Consider the following 21,427-nt stretch of genomic DNA (forward strand, 5'->3'; position numbering starts at 1 on the left):
TCCCCCTCCCCCCCCCGCCCCAATGTACAAACAAACTTAGAGCTTCCTACTTCATTCTGAAGTACAGGACCCAAGAGCCAAAACTGCATAGTCATGATATCTTTAAAGAATTGTATCAGTAATTACAGGCAGCAAATGAGCACCTGCCTTCCACTTTCAGCCTGCCACTATTCTCAACTTCTCTTGTTCTCACTCTCACTTCCCCCTCCCCCCCCCGCCCCAATGTACAAACAAACTTAGAGCTTCCTACTTCATTCTGAAGTACAGGACCCAAGAGCCAAAACTGCATAGTCATGATATCTTTAAAGAATTGTATCAGTAATTACAGGCAGCAAATGAGCACCTGCCTTCCACTTTCAGCCTGCCACTATTCTCAACTTCTCTTGTTCTCACTCTCACTTCTTTCCCCATAGCATACAGGAATCCTCCCATATTTGCTAGCTTCAAAGAAATACTACTCTCCATCATACCTACATCCTTCTCTTCAAAATCCAGTCTTCAATTTTCCTTCTTTACACTCTTCTTGGAGTTCTGGGTTCTTTTTTCTCTGGTCTACAAAGGAGTTACTCTTATCATATAAGAGTATATATAACTCTTATTTTATAGTATTTTCCTGAATGAGTCTCAAAAATGTATTCAGTTATTCCTCAGTCTTTTTGGCATCAGTGTTGATGCTCTCCATTGGAACCAATATCAAAACCTAAACATTTTTCTTTTATTAATTATCCAGTACACCTGTTTCATTTTTAGCCTACTCTTTCTTCTTTTTTTGTTACATCAACACCAGTTCCAAAGTTCAATTTTTTACCCTTTCTTTATTCCTGCATCTGTGGCTGCTCCCATGCAGATGCAGAGACAAGGTATACACAAGACTGCTTATCTTTTTAAAAGTTTGCATGGGAGTCCAGTGGAAGTATATATTCCATAATTATAGAAAAAAGAAACCAGTTTATAAGTGACATTTTAACCATACATGTCTGATTAAATTAAATAATCAAATGAATTAAATGTCTAATGGTAAATAAGAACAGAGTACTTAATTACACTTACATCAGTAGCAGCAGTTAGGATTTTGGAAAGGATGACTCTTGCTAACCCATCTCTGCTGTAATCCAAACTAGACACGGTCAGTTTTAGTAAATGATCCTGGTTCTTCAAAGAACAGAGATTAAGAAGACTAGAAAAAAGTTGAAACACACTATTACTTTTTGAACTCGTTTATCTCACTTGGATATTTTATTCAATAGACAACGTTTACATGTAATCTGAGTTAACTTTTCATATTTTTTAAATGAAGCAGAAAAATGGATTAATTCATGCATTCAATTAAATTATTTTAAATTCATAAAGGCTGTACATAGGCTGTATATAGATTTCATGTAGCACCACTGACTTTTTTCCGTAAGAACACCATAGAAAGTAAATTTTTAAATGACTAATAAGACATACTTGTCAGTATTATTGGTTAAGATAAGTGTGCTCAAAGTTTTGATCCCGTAGGCCAAATGCGTGGCGTGAGCCTGGTTTACAGGCTGAATCAAGCCCCACATGTCAAGATAAGGCTGTGGGGCCTGCTACCTCCTGCCCTTCGGTACTAGGATAGGGTGTTGGGGGCCCAGAGCCTGATGCTACCCTGCACACTGGGATTAAGAAACTGATCCAGTACACAGGGCCTGTAAGGACTCCTGCAGGGCAGATGACAAGGTGCTATAGGCCAGCTGGGCTGGGGGCTAAGCACCCCTAGTTAAAATCATATGAAACAAATGCTTGAATTTCATCTTATTAAAGGGTTACCCCAATGTTAACTTACTTCATATAGTTAAGATAAAATCCAAATCTTTACCTTTTATAACACTGCTGTAGAATGCTAAAACTTCTGATTCTGTCATAAAGAAGTCATGATTTAAAGGAACTGGAACTTCAGTTGCATGCCTAGCTGAATCTTCTCTCAAAACCTACTATTACTACAATCACCCTTCCATATCATTACTAAAGGTTCCCAACCATTTTACTATTTTGGATCAGAATAAAACGTTACCATTCAACATAAAGGATATTTCAGCAAAGATTGGGCATAACATGCCACAATGGCTACTTGAACATTAGCATGATATTCAATAGTACATGCTGCCTGCCCGTTTCTATCTATGTACTGAAATATACTTTCTGATAGAGTCATCAAGATTTGTTAGTCAGAAATGCACTGGAAAAAGAAAGGTCTCAAGGTCAGCAATGGTTCGGTAGTTTGCATCAATTCTGTTGACCTTCAGATCATTTGGCAAAACTACTGTACTCCAAAAACTTTTTCTGAAGATATTGGGGAGTTCAAGTCCCAGACTTAAAGTTTTGTAGAGACTGATCCTTATGCGAACATTTTAAATGATAGTTGTGATAGTTTTAAATGACAGATCCACCACATATTATAAACTGGAGTAAATAAAAGTACTTACCACTGGAACACGTTGCATTTTTCAAGCATTTTTACGCCATGAGGGTGACATGAAAGTGTACCAAAAAAAAGAAAGTAGTGCTGACTAAGTGTATTCAACAGCCCATTGTTTTGAAGGCTGCGTTCCGGTTTCATTCCAGAGGAAGAATTGAGCCACTGTACAATATCTTTTACCAATTCCTCCAAATAGCCTTGTCCATCCTAACAAAAAAGTAAGGAGATATTTTTTAGTTTTTAGTAATGGAACAGCTTTAATTGATTTTTTTTTTGCTTTTGTTTGCTAAAATGCATTCATTTAAATCTCTCAGAATGCATATCTATAATGAAGTTAATACAATATAGATTCTAACAAGCCAAATAAAATTAAGCCAAAATAAATAGCTAAAGTCAAATAAAGTGATTGCTTAGTTTGTGGGCCAACTGGAATAATTCTGATATTTGATATTTGCAGAAGAACAGTTATGAAAAAAAAAACGTCTCTGGTCTCCTGGATTAAGGCACAATAAAACATTTTAGTCTAATTGAAGGAAAGATGCTTGAAAATACAGATATAAGTTTGGCATTGAAAAGTAGAGAGAGGTATCTGTGTCAATCTGAGGTTTGGCAGAAGGTAGGGCAGTGTGGCACCTCATGAACTAAGTCATTCAGAAAGGCATGAGTTTTTGTAGGCTGCAGCCTACTTTGTCATAGCATCCATGCCTTTCTGAGCAAGTTAATCCATAATGTACCACCCTGCCCTTCACTGAAAAGTAGTCATGGAAGATTCCATAAATCCCATTTTTATTTTCAAAACACTTTAATTTGGCAATGGTCTTTTATCTAATTACTACTACACTGACCAGCCTTGATAATTTAGGATTCTAAATTTGATTTCTGATGTGTTGATCTTTTTAAGAGTCTTTTAGGATACTAAAGTTTTTTGATAAAGATCTTAATTTTAGTAAATATGTTTGCTTAGCCATTTTCTCACCAGTTTTGTGACTAAAAACCTCTCTCACCTCTTCAGATTCAAGGAGAAATTCAGTAAACTGGCAACCCACGACAGTGAGCTGCTTGGCCTTGCCATAATCCAGATCCAGGTTGGCATACAATTTACTGCTAGGCTTGTAAAAATACAGCAGTCGTCGTACAAACCTAATAAAGATTAAAATGAAAAAATTAGTTGCTTACCACCAAGAAATATGAATTATTTGTGATAGTATAACATAAGCATCAAAATAAAAGCATACAAAGAATACTTTAACCCTGAGTTAAAGTTCTGACACTAATCAGTTTTATCCCAAAACTATCAGTATAAGAGCAAATATTGATATGCCTAACTAATAATTTTATCTGGACAATTTTAGGGGTAAAGATCATATTATATGCCACAAGAGTCCTGTCTATAACTCTGGGGTTGTTATAATTTGAAGTGAGTTAAGAATACCTTTTCAGAAAATAGCAAAAACAAACAGTAGAACAAATTCATTTAGTTACAGACTCTTCTGCTAATTTTTTTCCTCTAGAATTTCCATGGGTTACAATATCTATCTGGCTATGAAAACAAGAAGGGATATTTTTTCTCCAGACTGCTTTTAAAAAAAAAAAAAAGAAGAAAAATCTATTGCAATGCTTGTTATATCTCCATAAACAAAATCAGCCTACACAATGGCTGGCATGCATCTCCCCTTTGAAAAAATATATGCTTTCAGAGGGTGACATACAACATTTTTCAGAGTGACACTATTTGTATTCAGACCATTCAAGCAGCTTTTGAAGCATTATCCCTGACCAAATGTAAAAGTTCAATCTAGCAACAAGTTCACTACAGTCAAAACTTTTCATTGACCCATACGTAACTACAGATCAGCGAGTCTCACTTATGTCCCTAGGAAATTGGGAGAATCTATAATAAAATGCAAAATCAGCAGTCACATGGACAAACATGATCTGCTGGGGAAGAGTCAGCAAGACTTTTTGTAAAGAGAAATCCTGCCTCACCAATCTGATGGGGTTTTTTTGAGGGTGTTAACAAGCATGTGGGGCAAGGGGGATACTGTTGACAATATATCGGGACTTGCAAAAAGCTTTTGCCAAAGTCCCTCACCAAGGGCTTTTAAAAAACTGTGTTGCCGCAGCATTGGAAGAAAAGTTCTTTCATGGACTGCAAGCTGGTTAAAAGAGAGGAAGCAAAAGGTAGGACTAAATAGTCACTTTTCAGGCTGAAGGGAGGTCAAATGTAGGCCCAATTTATCCAACATTTTCATTAACAACCAGGAAATGGAGGTACATACTGAAATCTCCAAGTTTGCAGTTCATACAAATTATTTTTCAAATACTTTTGGAAAGTCATGTCCCAAGCTGATGGAGAAGAGCTACAGAAAGATCTCACCAAGCTAAGTTACAGGGCAAAAAATGGCAGATGAACTTCAATGCTGACAAGTACAAAGTAATGATGCTGGTGAAAAATAACTTCAACATAGTACACAATGCTAATTTCTAAACTAGCTGTTAGAATTCAAGAAAGAGACCTTGGAGTCATTGTTGATCGTTCTTTGAAAAGGTCAACTCAATGTGTAGCAGCAACCAAAAAAGCTAATAAAATGCTGGACACAATTAAGAATGGAATGGAAAACAAAATGGAGAACAACATGCCATTACACAAATCCATGGTGAGCTCACATCTTAAATACAATGTGCAGTTCTGGTCTCCGCATCACAAAAAAGGCACAGTAGAATTAGAAAAGGTACGGAGGAGGGCACAAAAAATTATAAGGGGCACGGAGCAATTGCCATACCAGGAGGGACTAAAAAGGTTACAGCACTGCAGTTTGGAAAGGAGAAGGCTGAGGGGGAATATGATAAGAGTTCCATAAGATCATGAATGGTATGAACCAAATGAACAGAGAACTGTTGTTCATCAAGTCCCAGAAAACCAGAACAAGGGGGAGCCCTCTGAAAATAGTGGGAGACAGGTTTAAAAATAATAAGAAACAGTACATTTTTTTAATGCAATGCATAGTTAACTTGTGGAATTCATTGCCACAGGAGGTGGTAGAGCCAAATAGCATAGCCAGGTTCAAAAAGGGACTATATAAATGCATGGATGGCACCTATTCACAGCTGTTGAACAGAATGATTGGAGATGTTTTCTCTGGCATCTCTAAACCAATAATTATGGATACCAAACAAGGTAATGAACAGAAGATAGATCACTCTAGATCTATCCAGTTTGATGCCCACCTTCTAGCATCCGCTTCTGCCACTGTTGGAGACAGAATACAAAGCTAGATGGACCACTGGTTTAACCCAGTATGGTACTTCTTAAATTCTTATGGAATCAGTCCAGGAATTCAGGAGCCCATTTGAAATTTGAAGGGCTTGTACCGCTATTTCTATAAATCATTAGTAAACCTCAAGTGAATCTGCTGCATTACTTGGTTTGAGAGAAAAGAGAATGTTATTTTATAAGGTATCTATATATAAATACTCCTTTGTTTGGGTTCCCCACCCTCCCTGGTGTTAGCTACAGTAGAAGTAAGATCAGGTCTCTCCCCATGTCTAAGTGAAGAACCAGGCTAGAGATAGTCCTAAAAATCACTTTGCAAGCCCATTTTTATATTTTTCATAAATTAAACAGTCTAAAATAAAATCCAGAGTGATGACATGATACATGTTTGATTATTCTTATGCATTATGCTTGCATGCGTCTCTTAAATATGATAGGCTGGCAATAATTTAAGTAATACGTTGTGATTCAATCATTAAGAGGTATTTTGTATTAATTTTAAATGTTTCACCTCCACAGCTATAAGGTTTTTCTTATGCAAAAAACACCAGATTAAAAATTCATTGAGATAACATAAAAATTGTGTGCACACACACACACACACACACACACACACACACACACGGTATATGGAAAAAGCTCAAAAGTAACTTCGTTGTTTGCTAGTTTTGACAATGGTGATCTAGTTAACAGTCCAGAGCTCTGAGTCATCTAAAATAAAAGGGATTTTTTAAATCTCTAATTGCAGCCAAGAATGGAAGCATTCCATTTTGTAAAAACACGGCACTAACTGGGTTTATCAGCTGCAGAAGCAAGTTTTACAGTCTAGAGAGTCCTAGCTTTTTACAACTTACTTGGCATGAAATAACCCAGTCACTGAACACTGCATAAATCCAGAAAACACCTATATACTACAACCTGTGCATCATAGCCAGAATTCTAAATATTTCATTAGAAAAAGTACTGCTACAATCTGCTGGATCTGGAAAACAATCCTTTACCATATAGTCAATTACTTTTTGCATATAAGGGTGTGTGTGTGCAGATGGGGAAGGAGGGGGGAGAGGGTACATGGGGGTTCAGAATAAAATGAAGGATGTTTGCAAAGCTGATCATAAACTGGCTAATTGATATACTTCTATTTTAGGGTATACAAGTTAATAGTTATGCAAAGGAAATAAAAACTAACCCTAAATAAATTACTCTAGGTTTTCTAACCTAATTACCAAGATTTCTGTTTCGTGTTATATACGCATTAGAATTTTAAAATATGCTATTTCCAAGGAATAGCTTATTGAAATGATAAAAAACATGTCATTATTTATCTTTCTTCACAGGAAGTCCACAGTTTTACATACCTGTGCAACTGTTCATCTTTATAGTTCCTTAGATTTACATTTGGCCACTAGAAAAATAGCAAATATATCATTATAAGACTTTCACCAGTCCTGGGTTAGTCACTTAATATTTAGAAATGTATCTGTAATATATAGAAACCAATACATTTTAATGAAGTGTCCTAGTTCTTTAGCATCTTTAGTCTTAGTTCACAGGATTAAATGAAAATTTTAAAGTAATATTTACTTCCTTCACTGAAAAGCCCATGTTCTCATCACTCCCAGACACGTTCTTTTCATTTTGGAGTGAGACAGGTAGTGCTGGGAGCATACCATGTGTACCTACAGAGTCCTAAAGAATAAAACTGCAAAATATGATATGCTAGCATAAACCAGTTCTGCTTGTTTTTTTCATGTGTATAAATAAAAAATAACTTTAAATATAAATGTTAAAGGGATATTTAACTTGATATTTTTCTGTATTTGTCAATGAGTCAGTTTCAAGGAATTGGAAATTCTGGTACAGCACCGTTGGAACTGTATTAGGAATTTTTAATTCTCTATTGATTTTTAAAAAGGGCTTTTAGATTGGACCAATGAAATAGCATTAGATGTTTCTGGCTCATACCTTCTCCCTCCATGTATTTTTTTTTTAATGCTCATGCATATCTGTTGTCTCTACAGTTGCAAGTTTACTTTGGTTATCATTGGTAAACACCCTCTTTCAAGGTCTGGGGAAAAAGCATATATGCATGCACTGCTCTTCCTGCCTGAGTCATATAACAGAGTGATATCACCATCCTAATAAATGAAATGGGCAGTACAACTGACAGTAAAGACTGAAACTGATTATAAAACATGCTGTTAGAAATGAACAGCTGATTAAATAAAAGAAAAATATCCCCCATTTCAGTGATAGTAATCCTAGGTATGACTAGGAAATTAGGAAAAACAAAAGAACAAAATCCAAATATGATATTCATGTCACAGTGCAAGAATCTATCCTATTTCCGTTTAACCCCCTCATTAGTATAAATATGATTTAAACAGTGTTAAGAAAGTCGCTACATTTTATCAAAGCAATTAGTGATACTGCATAATCATTTAAAACATTAATTAGAAGTGTTTGAAACACAAGCAATGTCACTAACTGATGCATGAAAACCCTCAACCAAAGAAACAATGGATGAATACCAACACATGAAATCAAAAAGTATGTATGGAGTTAGGTCTGTATTTAAAAGTATCAAAATAATTTTTGTTAAAAATAAATATAAGACTTCTATTTATAGATATTAACTTAAGGGGTAGTACAATCACTAGGCTGACAATAAAAAAAAAAGCCAAAGATCCATCTGAACTGACCAGCTCAGGATAGAATATTTAAAGCATGCCAGTGTCTATTTCCACCAGCACCTTTGTCTAATGTCACAACCAGTTGCCTTTTGCTCCCTAGCATGAATGACTAACTACCTATTAGCAGCTAGGATGACTGAACTTGCACCTCTGAAGCTATAACAAGATGCCTTAACCGTTCTGCACCATCCCTTAGAACACCAGTTTGCATTGACATAATACAAAGGATCTAGGGAAGTTAAGAAGAGAGAGAGAGGCATAAAATAATATGGTATCTGATTTTGCAAGAACACCTTCTGAAACTTATAAAACTCTACTCAACAGAACACTAGAAAAATCCACCTTAAGGAAAATCTGAACTCAGCATGGAATTTAGCCATATGATTGAGAAGTTTTTCTATTTTCTCTAGTGTTATAAAAAAAGCCTTTATTTCAGCACCCAACTCTATCTTTCAGTTCAAAATAGGGAAATTAAATAGAGGACATTTTGAAGAGTAGAAATGGACTTGGAAATGGACTTCTTATACATAAGACTTCACACTAACTTACATTATCAATACTAAATTTACATAATTAAAAAGAAATCAACAGGTTGAAAAATAATAGTAATCCAGCAAAATGATAATACTGTACATGATTTATGTCATCTGAACAACAACAAAAAAATCTAGCATAAATCCATCTAGGTTTATATGCCTTGTACTTATATTTTCCCAGGGATGAACATGATGTATAAATAACTATCCAGAACTTTTTTCCTTTCTTGTACCCAAATTTGCCAGAATTTCATATGTACACCTTCAATGGTTTGCTAGTTTCAGTTCTAACAGGGATGTTTACCCATCTATACTCCAACCTTTTTTCTTTAATAATTTTGTATTATTTGTACATAGCAGATTTTACCCTCAACGTAATAAGAGCAGAATAATTTATGGCTACAAATGTGATACTGGAGACACACTAATGAAAGCTGAGGCAGTTGTGTAGAGATGAACATTACTCTTTCTTCACAATGTCAGAAAAACATCCAGAAGCAGCAGCTATCATAGGAACCACTGAGAAACCTCTAAAGGCATCCTAGACACTCATAAGAGAGTGAACCAGTGAATTTAGTAATGGTCACTGACACTTGTTCCACAAAATATGTAATATTCAAAATGGATAAGGCAGTGCACTGCTTGTACTATAGATTCTCTGATAAAGGAGTATTCATTTTATCAAGAATAATCCAATTTTAATATTTTACAATGAGTCAAGTGATCTCAATAGAAAGGGTCTATATTCATATCAATCTAAAACAGGAGACAACATAATATCATGCTTTCCTACAATCTTACCAAAATATCTCAATCTTGACCTGTAATCACTTTCAACTGTGCTCTAGAGAAATTGAAGATTAAAGAAAATATGTTCAAATGGACTAACACTGCATTATGTTGGACAAGTGCCTGCTTTGGATTAAAATGAGATAATATTAATTTCCAGGTAATGATCTAATTAATACTAGTGTTTTACTATTATAAGTTTAAGAAACTTTTAAAAATAAATATTTTATATATTATTTGATGCAACCTTATTGGAAAATGGTTAATTTGTCATCTTTTGCATGTATTACTTCTTAAATGTATATGATTGTACATTGACAATAAAATTAAGTAGAAACCTGTTTTCTAAAAAGACTCAGTATTGTCCTCTCACAATTGTTTTCTACTACTACCAACTTTAAGGTTGTATAAAAAATAGATCCCTTTTTAAAAATCAATTAAAACTATCCACTGTCATGTATTTTTTCTTACCTTCAATATGGTCCCTATCAGATTCCAATTCCATTCAAGGTTCTCTTTATGATTAAGAACTTGGCTATCTCGAAGGTTCATTACAAGCGCTTCCTCTGTATCCTGTAATATTTGAATGAGAAATTACCATAACTGCAAGTTGCCATAACTTAAAAGCATTTATGATCAAATCTGCAGTCCCGTTCTATAAATAACGTTTGGTATATCATAACTAATGTTTGACAATACATACGCTATAGTAAACTTTTACACTATTAATATTTGGGAAAACATTAAATAAGGTCTAAACCACCAATTCGTTTTAGTTCTAAAACTTAATAAAAATTCTAAAGCACGGGATTTTTTTTTTTGTAAAAACAGGGCTGAAACTACAACATGGTGCTCGTGCAAGAAGAATCTGAAAGTCTAGTTTCATTGTCCAAAGCTTAGGACACCAAAATATTATATTATTTATATATACACACACAGTTATATCAAATGTTTAGAACTGAATTCACATAAAATATTTAAAATATCTAGTAGTCTCATTACAAAAAGTCATATTGATAGTTTTCTAAAAGCTTACTTTAACTTCACAGAAGCCCTTATGTGGTGTGAATCCTGAAAAAAGTGCTTAGGATCATGGGTTAAACAAAAACAGAAGTAGAGATATTAAATCATGACTTCTGGGGACATGTTTAAAAAAATCATACAAAGCTTGATTTACTGTAGTCTTTGGGACTAGGCAAGTGATACATTTATACCAGTTTATTTCTGTTTTGTACAGTGTAGCTGCAGGTTGTAGGCAATTATTAAAGTGTCTTGGCTCTACATGAGCAAAGACTCCTGAGAAGACTCCAGCCAAAAACCCTTCAAAAAGTCCAACCAATAGCCCTTCAAAAAGTCCATCAAAGTCACCTCAAAGAAGTCCTTCCAAATCAATATGATTGGTATTTACAATATAAATTACATTAATGTAGCTATATTACTCATCTATAATTGATCAAGTACAACATTCTGGAGTATTTTTGGTGAAAACAGGGTATCGGGCCTTGGGTCAGAAACCAATCCCCCATTTATAACATTGTTTCTCATGAGAAAATTGGTTCCGAGTTACAATATTTCGACTTAAGACGCGGTTTTCAGGAACCAATTGTGTTGTAAGTCCAAGGGCTGCCTGTACTAGTGTTAAAGTTAACTATACCAGACTAAATGACATCATCTATGCAGGCTCTCTGAGATTTGAAGTAGAAAACCTGAGTACCTTTAAAACAAAGATATCTTTCTGCACACGGCACTGATCCCTTTTTTGGTGTGTTGAGATTGCTTTCTGAATAATATGATCTAAGTGGAGGCTGTAAGGCTTAGGTCCTCGTTTCTTCATCTCATGAAACCGTTTTAAGCAATTGAGTGCTGCACTGGCTCGTCTAATGGAGAAAGATACTTATATTAACACTATTTGACAAGTTCTATTGCAACAACATACATTACACCATTGTCAAATCTTTTATTAATATAAACTTGGGTCCCCTTAAGTTATTGAGGAGAAATGACTGTTCTGAAGTGAAAAAGAAAAAATAAAATTACTGTTTTCATATAATTGTAGAAGGTGCGGTTTTTGATACATTTACATATTTCAGATTTGTACAATCAGCAGAAAAATAAGCACTAGAATTCCTAGCGCTGGAGATCGGCAACTGATGTGATGACGTGTTTTCGTCTACTTTGTAACAAGTTATACCTAGGAAGACTGGAATGCAGGCTTTGAACAATGCACCCTGGGGCGCTTTATTTTTTAGTGACAGATACAGGACATCTAGTTTGAATGTAGACCAAATAACTTCTTTTGGTAAGCCTTTTTTCAATAAGATTCCCATACCAGCAATCTGAAAAGCTAGAACTTAAAAGCTTCTATAGAGTTGTCTCCTTAAAAAGGTAGGAAATATGAATGAAAAATACATGACATTCTAAGAGATAATCCCAAACTAGCTTCAGGACTTAAATAGCCAGTCAACTGAAATAACAACTGTAACACTGAATGCTACAAACTATAGATATACCTTTCCCCCCAGCAGCTAAGGCTCAATTGTGTCAATTAAATTTAGAGATGCTTGAAAAGTAGAATGTGGGGAGATACTGGACCCATTTTATATTCTGCAATACCAGGATATACATCCACTTTTTTGGGGGTGATATTTCCATTACCTTAAAAGCCCTTTAACATATGTGTTATTTGAAAGCAAACCAAACTTGAAAGCTTAGCTTGTTACAGGACTCTGAAGAAGCAGAAAGACGTAGGGAAAAGTGAAGAGGGCTGAGCTATTTTCCCAAGGCCTAGAATGCAAAAAACTGAACTAAATTAAGGGGAAGGTAAGAGCAAAGTGAAGGAATGCCACTTCTGCTCTTTGGTTCCTCAGACCCCACCCACTGCCCCAAAACGTGGAAACCATGCATTAGAGGTTACCAGATACCGCTATTGTTCCTCCACTCCTCTCCTCGTATCCACTTAAGTCCGTATGAACAATTTAAATTATAATTTGACAACTCTGACAGGCCAAAGTCTACAATGAAACCATTTTGTGAATTTTTATTTTTCCAGTCAGTACATTTTGAAATCTAATATTCATTGTACTTTTAAAAATGTATCCATGCTATATGATTTTTATCCCTTTGTTGACACTAACTATATTTGTAAAAGAGGTGCAAGTCAAGTAACAACCACATAACTGAAAATGATGCCACTAAATGTATTAACCTAAATTACGATTTATCTTTCTTTTTATCTCATCACATCCTATGCCAGGCACCTAGGAAATCTTCCCCAGAAATCTTTATTATTATTATTATTTTATAATACCCTCTATAGCCATACAGCTTAATACAGTTATTACACTACAGTAGCTTGACAATAATTCAGCAATTTATTAACAGAAAGTTAATGAAGAAAAATAAAAGTAATGTTCTATTTTATTACAGAATAGAAATTTGAAAAGCCAGATCATAAGAAACCTCTCAAAAGATGAAGATATTTTTAAGTTAGCTACAAAATTGTTTTCCTCTGCAGATCATGTTTTTTCAAAAGCTCAATTACTAGTGAAAAAAAATCACACAGAAATCTGAGTAGACACTATAAAGAAACATGGAATATATAAAATGAATTTTGTCCTCAATAAAATACACTACATGTAAAAGAAAGAAATTTAAACTGCTACTGAGCTGCAATATAAATACTGGTATGTTATAAAAGGAAACTTTAAAACATGAAATAAGATTCTATCTTCACATTTATTATGAGGAATGTTTGTTTTAAGTGTCATTGGCATAAAGAGCAGATATTGATATTAAACATTAAACCTGCTTTTCATTTCTGTCCAATTTCAGGATCAATCCTATCTATACATTGTATTTTCAGCAGTGTGCTCTGAAAACTGTAGTTGCCGGTACTGCCTATATATACTATCATTTGTAATTGGAAGCATGTGTCCATTAAGTGTCAAAGGACATTTCTACATGGACACACTTTTTAAAACGTGATTTTAACTATAGTAAGCATATAATGTGTGTGTTCATTCATTCCCAGTGTTTTTAATATTTTAGGACAACTTTGCATGCTTACAGTCTTTTCTCCTTCATGATGTCAAAAGATGCTGCCATATTCATTAGCGTTGGTAAACAATGTAAGTGATGGCTATGTGAATGAGGAAGAATTGTGTTTGCCTGAAAAGGAAGACATATATTGATTGTTAAAAATCAGGCCTAACTATATATTGACATTATACAGCTTCAGCCATACGTCCCTATACGTACCCCCCTCCCAATTTTTAAGGGACTTTTGTAAATACAACATAGTCTATTTACTCTTCACATAGCATAAAAGGCTTGGAACATTTTCTTATATATGACTGATGCTTAGTTCCCAAATACATTAAACCACCCAAATATATAAATGACACAATTATACTTAGTACACTTTTACAAAGGAGTGTAGATTTAGGCACTAGACTTGCCTGTGGGTCCCCAGATAATTTATGGTTTTACAATCAATATACAGTGTAAATATAATACCAGGTTATCAAAGACAAACTAAATGCAAATAAATAAAATAAAATCATCTTCTCTCTCTCAATTGCAATAGGCCCAGGTAAAACTTCTAACAATACTGAAAAGACTTGAAATAGGAAGTATAATTATTTTTTAACTTGATAGTGACCCTTTGGATTATCTGGCAGCCAAAGATTTTGTTACAGTTGCCACAACATACTAAAAAAATATGGTATTATTTTCTTGCAAACAACACACCCCAGAATATAATATGTATCTTGTTTCTGAAAGGCAGGATGAAGGAGGGGGAGAGATTTTTCCAGAGCTATAGCTGTATAGAGGAGGGACACATGAAGACTAATTGTCATTTGACTGACTCTCACTTTTCCATTTAACTAAAGCTGAAATTCTAGCTTCTGCTGAAGACTGGTCTCTGGGGGGCAGAAGGGGGGCGGGTAGGAAGATACCTGATTTTGAAAAGTGCTAAAGAGTCTCCAGGGATACGAGAGAAGAAGACAGAGGGAGAGACAGACACCAGGAGTAGCCAGCAGAATTGCTTTAAGGAATGTTAGCGGCTTGATTAGTGTAACATCAAGAACATTAAAAAGGGATACCTGATTACTAATACCTGTACAGTGAAGAACTCTCAGTGCCTGAATAGCAATGCCACAGCTGCTCCACTGTGGAGCAGAAATAAAAGCAGGGTGATTTTATCCAAGGTGGTGGGGGGGTCTGATTTTCAAAGGAAAGGTATGTGTTATATGTGAGAAAATATGGTAGTATTTCTGTAACATTAATATAGTTTCATTCATAAACTTATATTTAAAATGACTTAATTTTTAAATAAGCACTGATCCAAAGCAATGGAAACATCTAGAGGCATTAGTAGTAAAACAAACTCAGGACAGAACTATTTCCTCATCCATTCCATAGTGAATCTCTCTCTCTACCCCAGTTTAACCATTTGTTCATTTTTTGCAAAAATAAATCTCCCATGTCAAACTATTTAGCTACAATTAAGAAAAATTATGGAAAAGCAAAGGAGCCTTGCAGCATTCTCTGGAAGTGAAAATCTAGTTACTCTCACTTGGAGCATTACAACACTGAGGATTCATTACAGACAATACTCCAATACCAGTAAGCTCCTTCTCAAAAACACATTCCTCGCACACCTTCAGTGATTGCAACTACATTGTTACTATGCACTGGAGTCTTGAAGAGCTCAGTATGCTTCTGTGCCTGGGAGCGCCGATCAGCTGATCGGTGCTGGCCATCTGTTCAATTTAAGGCACACTAGGAACCAGTCACAAAGTTATTACACATATTTTGTGTAAGAAATGTTTGGCTTATTTTCTGTTTTACTGCAGCATTAAGTGTATGAACGTATTCCCAGGTTACTACTTTAAATATTATTAACTCGTTAATCATGTCTTAAGTTAATAATGCCAGGGGCCTTAAAGAATTAAACAAAGTCTACGGTAAAGAACATTAATATTGGAAAAAACAAATATTACAGTATTAGAAAGTGCCAAAAGCTGCCTGTCAAATGTTAATTTAGCCCATGAGGCACATAGATTATGATAGTCTTTAACTACATGATCACAAGCTATTTTTCTACAGGGTCCCTTGTCTCCTCCAGAGCAAGCAAATGACTTGCTTTGGGCATGAAGCTGCAGAAGTTGGAAGATGCATAGTGACTGTGGCAGCAGATTGCAGAAACAGACACAATAGTTGGCAGACCAATACTATCCTGAAGAATCAGATTTCATTTCTGTCTCTGCTATCTTTCAGCTAGATTCCATGGGGGATGGTGACCAAAACCCTCCAGCAACACAGCACGTGGTCCACAAGGGAAAGGACTCAAAGAGCAACTTAATTCTGGGAAAGGGCCAGAGAGCTATAGGACCACAACAAGTGAAGCAAAAGGGAAGTGAGTAGGTCAAAATGCAAATATGGCCAATGCACGTACAAAAATGCAATTAGTATGGGGAATAAAAGCTGAAACCTGTGAAAAGAACTACAATCTGGCTGGCATCACAGAGCCCTGGTAGGACAGTTCTTATGACTGGAATGTCAGCATTGTTTGGAATGTCAACGCTGCGACTGGAATATCAACTCTGTTTTGGAAAGACGCGGTTTGGAAAAAAGCTGGTGGTGTTGCCTTGTATGTCAAAAACACATACACTTGCTCCCTGGTTTGGGAGGAACAAGATTTGTGTTCAAACAGGTGACAAATCTATTCAAAAGCTATGGGATAGTACAGATGGAAACGTCAGTTTTCTAGACATCTGTTGGAAGAACAATGCAGTCAAACATAAAATGTCAAGCTGCTTCCTAACTTGTGTGGAGGACAACTTTCTCTTCCAGAAAGTACAGATACAGCTATAGGATCATCTTGGATCTTGTCCTTATTAACAGGATAAAACTGGTGGAGGATATGAAGGTGATGGGTAACTTGGGAGGAAGCAATCACGATATGACAGAATTCCAGATCCTGACCCAGGGAAAGCATAAGATCAGCAAAATCAGGGCACCAGATTTAAAAAAAGTAGGTTTCAATCGATTTAAGGACACAGCAGGCATGGTGTCATGGGAGGGCAGACTGCAGCACAAAGGTGGTCAGAAGGGCTGGGAGCTTCTAAAGGGCACAGTATTGGAAGCCCAACAAGAAACTGTCTCAACATGATGGAAGCACAAGAAGAATGGCAAGACACCAATGTGGCTTCACAAGGAGCTTCTAAAGTGCCTCAAATACAAAAGGAAAGCATACAGGCAACAGAAGAAAGGGCAGGTCACCAAGGAAGCAAATACAAAAGGAAAGCATACAAGCAACAGAAGAAACAGCAGGTCACCCAGGAAGCATGCCAGGAAATAGCAAGAACCTGCAGGGACTACACCAGGAAGGTAATAATAAAGAACAAGCTTTACCTTGTCAAGGACAAAGGAGGTCAAGGACAACAAAAGGAGGTTCTATAAGCATTATGACCAGAAAGGAAGGACAAAGGAAGTTGTGGGCCCTCTGTTAACAAGCCAGGGGGAATTCCTAACTGAAGATGAAAGAAGACAGAGAGACTCAGCACCTACTTTGCCAAGTCTTCACAAAAAAATTAAGCTGCAACCAGACACTTAATAAGGATCATTTGGATAAGGAAGGCAGTGAGCTGAGGGAAGAGATAACAAAAGAGATGATCCAAGAGCTTTTGGTGGGTCTGAATAAATTCATGTCAGATGTGCCAGATTAACTTCACCCCAGGGTCCTGAAGGAACTGGCAGAGGAGATTTGGAAGCCCATGGGAATGATCTTCATGAAGTCTTGGGATACAGGCTATGTACCAGAGGACTGGAAAAGGGCCAAAGTAGTGTCCCTCCCTAAAAAAAGGCAAAAAGGAGGACCTAGGGAACTACAGATTGGTTAGTCTCACCTCAATACCTGGGAAGTTACTGGGCCATATCCTAAGGAAGGCTATTTGCAAGCATCTGGAGTAGGAAAGGCCAATCATAAGCTGTCAGCAGGGATTTATGAAAAACACATCATGTCAAACAAACTTATTCTCCTTCTCTGACAAATTAATTACCTGGGTGGATGAAAGAATGCTGTGGATATGATGTACCTAGACTTAAAGTACTGTAGAACTTTTTCACAAAAAAAGAAGAAAAATAGATTGAAAAAAATTACTATAAAGTGGATAGATAACTGGTTCAATAGTCACAAACAAGGGTAATTATTAATTGGCCTATATAAGAATGGCAAGAGGTTTCAAACTGAGTCCCACAGAGGCCTGTCCTGGTACTGTTCAACATATTCATTAATGATTTGGATGCTGGCATAGAAAGTTTTTTGAGCAAAGCTGCAGACGACACAAAACTGGGAAGGACTGTGAAAATGTTGGAGAATGCAAGCACAATTCAGAAGAATACTTACAGATTGGAAAGCTGGGCTAGAGCTAACAGGATGAAGTTCAGTGTGAATAACTGGAAGGTGCTACACCTCAGGAGAATAATCAAAAACACAAGTACAAAACAGAGGACACCTGGCTAGGCACCCAAAAAAACCAGGGTGCTCCTGGCATTAATGAATGCATTATAACACACATGCACAAGAAGGCTGAATTTGAGATAATATTCCTTCATGAGTTCAGAGTGGTTGAATTTGTAGCCTAAGAATAGCCTTTTAACATAGCTTCTGTGCATGGTCTCCCAGGTGTTTGACAAAGCAAAGTACTGCTTCTCATACGCAAGTTAGCTTGAAAAGAGTTCTGAGAGGTCTTCGACCCATTATGTTTGTAGAGTTAAAAAAACAGTGCTATGAAGCTTGTACATGTGCAAAGCCCCCTGCAGGGGAAGGGGAGGTAAGGATAGGGGGTTGCTCTTTTGCTTCCCCTCCCTCTACAGGAGACTGCCTTCCAGATGTTGCCAATGCTGGCATCATTTAGAGGCAGCAGAGGCACAGAATCAGCTATTCTGCGTGCCCCGCCATCCGGGGTGGGGGGGTTGAGGAGGTCAAAAGCTTGACAGCCGCAGCCCCCCACTTCACTAAACTCTGCAGCTATCTCACCAGACTGTCAGGAACCAGCTTCTCCCTCCTCCCTTGGAGGGAGAAGAGAGCACGGAGCACTCTGGGATGCTGGAGGTCTGAGGGTGGAAACAGACACTGCCTTTGTACCACCATAAACATTTTTATGGTGGCACAAAAGCCAAGCGAACAGATGTGCATGCCTCCTGTTGCACTGCAAGTGCCCAAAATTGTCTCCATGACAAAGGTGGTAAAAATTTGTGACACTTTTTGGCAACTTATGTCCATTTGCGTTTTGGCAGAGCTGCTGATACTAACCCACTGCCCCAAGCAGGTGCTTTTGGGGCTTCAGACACCTGATCCTGTACACTCCAGGAATTCCCTTTTGGATTAATTACTAGACCCAGCAGGATTGGACACCTGAAGCCCTGGGAGCACTATGGCCATATTTTCCCATTTTAAGAGGTGTGTCAGGGAATCCCTGGGTGCAGCACCAGGTGCAATTTTATGGGGCAGGCCCAGCTGGAATAGCAAGGACCCGACTCCGCAGGACAGAGGGTGATATGTTTTACCCAATAACGCAGATCAGCTGTACCAGGATCTGATGATCCAATTCATTTGATAATCTCTATTTATACCCCAAGAAACAACCTGCCACACTACAAAATGTGGCACTACAAAGAAGTTCCACTTTGAAGCAGGAACTTTGCGGCAGATCTGCCATAACTGTAGCCTTACAGACAGAGTCAACCCTAGGGGTGTGAGGGGCCCAGGGCATATTAGCCTGTGAGGACAGGTGTGGGGGGGGCAAGCAGCTGGAGTGCAGAGCTGGCAGCGCACGGTGGCCATGCGGAGTGGTGGCGCCCTTGGCAGGGCCTGTACAGCACTGTCCACAGGGCCCCACAAAGTGCGGGGCCCAGGGTATACGTTCCCATTCACCCCCTGCCTTCTCCCCTCAAGGGACAGCTCTGCTTACAAATAAGGATGTGAAGAAACTCGTTTTTTGTAGCATTACAACTGTGTATATGCTGCTACTTAAGTAATGTGTGTCCAAGGCCTCAAACATCAATGCAGAGCACTATATGTTGTGCCACACAGACTTATTCTCTGCGTGCTTTTGGCAAACATTACAAACAACTGAGTACAGGGTCCCATGAACTGAAAGCATCAAGCAACCAAAGAGACGGTGCTACCAAATCTTTCCTATAAGAAACAACAAGCCCCAAACTTACCATGTGCAAAAGTTCTCCTAATAGGATAGTTGCTCTGACAGACACATGGTCATCACTGCTTGTAATTACCTCAACTAGGCCCTTCAAAAATAAAATGCAATATTTAAATGTGTATTTTATAATAGATTCCTTAATATACATGGTGAAAATTATAAATATTTTATTCACAGCTGGAATCTTCACTTACTTCTAAAAGTCCATTGGTAATGAAAGCAGAAAGCACCAAAGCCAAATAATTATCCATGAGGTCAGGTCTAAAAAACATGCAAAAAGCCATTCAGAAATGTGCATTTCTTCTCTCATTTTGTCATTATAAAAGCAAGAAAACAACAACAAAGAATGGTTTATTTAGCTACTTTTAGTCAATGTGCTACCTTGATCTGGCTCGATGGGGTAATATAGTTTTAGCTTCAGCTGCTACAAAACCATCAGAAAGTCTCCAACAATCCTGAAACCGACTTGGATCTATAATAAGAAAAACAGGCTCAGTCATTCTAACATTTGACTTGAAAACACTATTTTGATATTTATAGTTGTAATCATTATATGAAAGATAAATTATTTGTTACATTAACAACAATGGTTAGTTATATGTTAGCTCTAACCTTGAGCTTCCTAATCTCAGTCTTTCAATTGGAAGAAAGTAATAGTGGTGGTGACAATATGGGGCATAATTTCTTGTGTACACAAGAATTTGCTGAATTCTGCCAAGCTATAATCTAAGGCAGTGGTTCCCAAGCTGTGTGTTGTGACCCCAAATAGGGTTGCAACATCAGTGGATGGGGTCGAGGGGGTGGGGGGACTGTAGGTTGGGAGCAAGAGGCCATTATGAGGAAATGGAGTCATGCTGAGGAAATGGGGCTGAGGAGAAGTGTGGGAAGCACTGATCTAGGGCAACTGAAAGACTGAACTCTTGGAGCAGGGGTGGGCAAAATATGGCCCGCAGGCCGGATCTGGCTGAGGCCATTCTATCCAGCCCGCAAGGCCCCTAAAAATTCTAAAAAATGAATACTTCTCTGCCCTTGGTTCCTGTCAAAAATGACAGGAAGCAAGGGCAGTAGGACCCAGAGGAAGCCCGGCAGGCTCCAATAACAGCGGGCCCGCCTGGCCCTGCCTCCGGAGCCGGAAGTCCCTGCTGGGGCTTCAGGCCTGGGAGCACGTGGCTGCCCCGTGACTGAACCGCAGGTAAACGGGGGGAAGAAGGGCAGGGGGGGGACCCCAGGCAGGGAAGGATCCGGGGTGTGGGGAAGCAGCCGCTTCCCCACCCTGTGGCTGGCGCCCCACGATGCAGCCGTTCACAGCCCATGTGGGGCTGTCCGGAGCAGGCACAGGCAGCCCCAGGCTGGCTGCGAGTAGCTGCAGCGTGGGGCACCGGGCATGGGGTGGGCGAGGGGCTGCATCCCCCCAACCCCGCCCCATACTTGGCACCACCTTGTAACCTGGCCCCACTGCCAGG

General features: G+C 37.8%; 1 protein-coding gene across 3 annotated transcripts in view; it reads right to left on the minus strand.

The window, feature by feature from the left end:
• Positions 1-21,427, minus strand: part of RICTOR (RPTOR independent companion of MTOR complex 2) — a 145,698-nt gene that overhangs the window by 43,469 nt on the left and 80,802 nt on the right. For all 3 annotated transcript variants that reach the window (XM_025210396.1, XM_025210394.1, XM_006028940.3), the window contains 10 exons: positions 20,346-20,436; positions 20,159-20,225; positions 19,972-20,052; positions 13,802-13,902; positions 11,450-11,612; positions 10,207-10,308; positions 7,076-7,122; positions 3,448-3,583; positions 2,451-2,650; positions 1,051-1,177 (listed from right to left, as the gene is read on the minus strand). In XM_025210396.1, the coding sequence (XP_025066181.1) occupies positions 1,051-1,177; positions 2,451-2,650; positions 3,448-3,583; positions 7,076-7,122; positions 10,207-10,308; positions 11,450-11,612; positions 13,802-13,902; positions 19,972-20,052; positions 20,159-20,225; positions 20,346-20,436 (1,115 nt within the window). The remainder of the gene's footprint in view (positions 1-1,050; positions 1,178-2,450; positions 2,651-3,447; positions 3,584-7,075; positions 7,123-10,206; positions 10,309-11,449; positions 11,613-13,801; positions 13,903-19,971; positions 20,053-20,158; positions 20,226-20,345; positions 20,437-21,427) is intronic.

The sequence above is a fragment of the Alligator sinensis genome, unplaced genomic scaffold, assembly GCF_000455745.1.
Source record: "Alligator sinensis unplaced genomic scaffold, ASM45574v1 scaffold881_1, whole genome shotgun sequence".
Classification (NCBI taxonomy): Eukaryota; Metazoa; Chordata; order Crocodylia; family Alligatoridae; genus Alligator; species Alligator sinensis.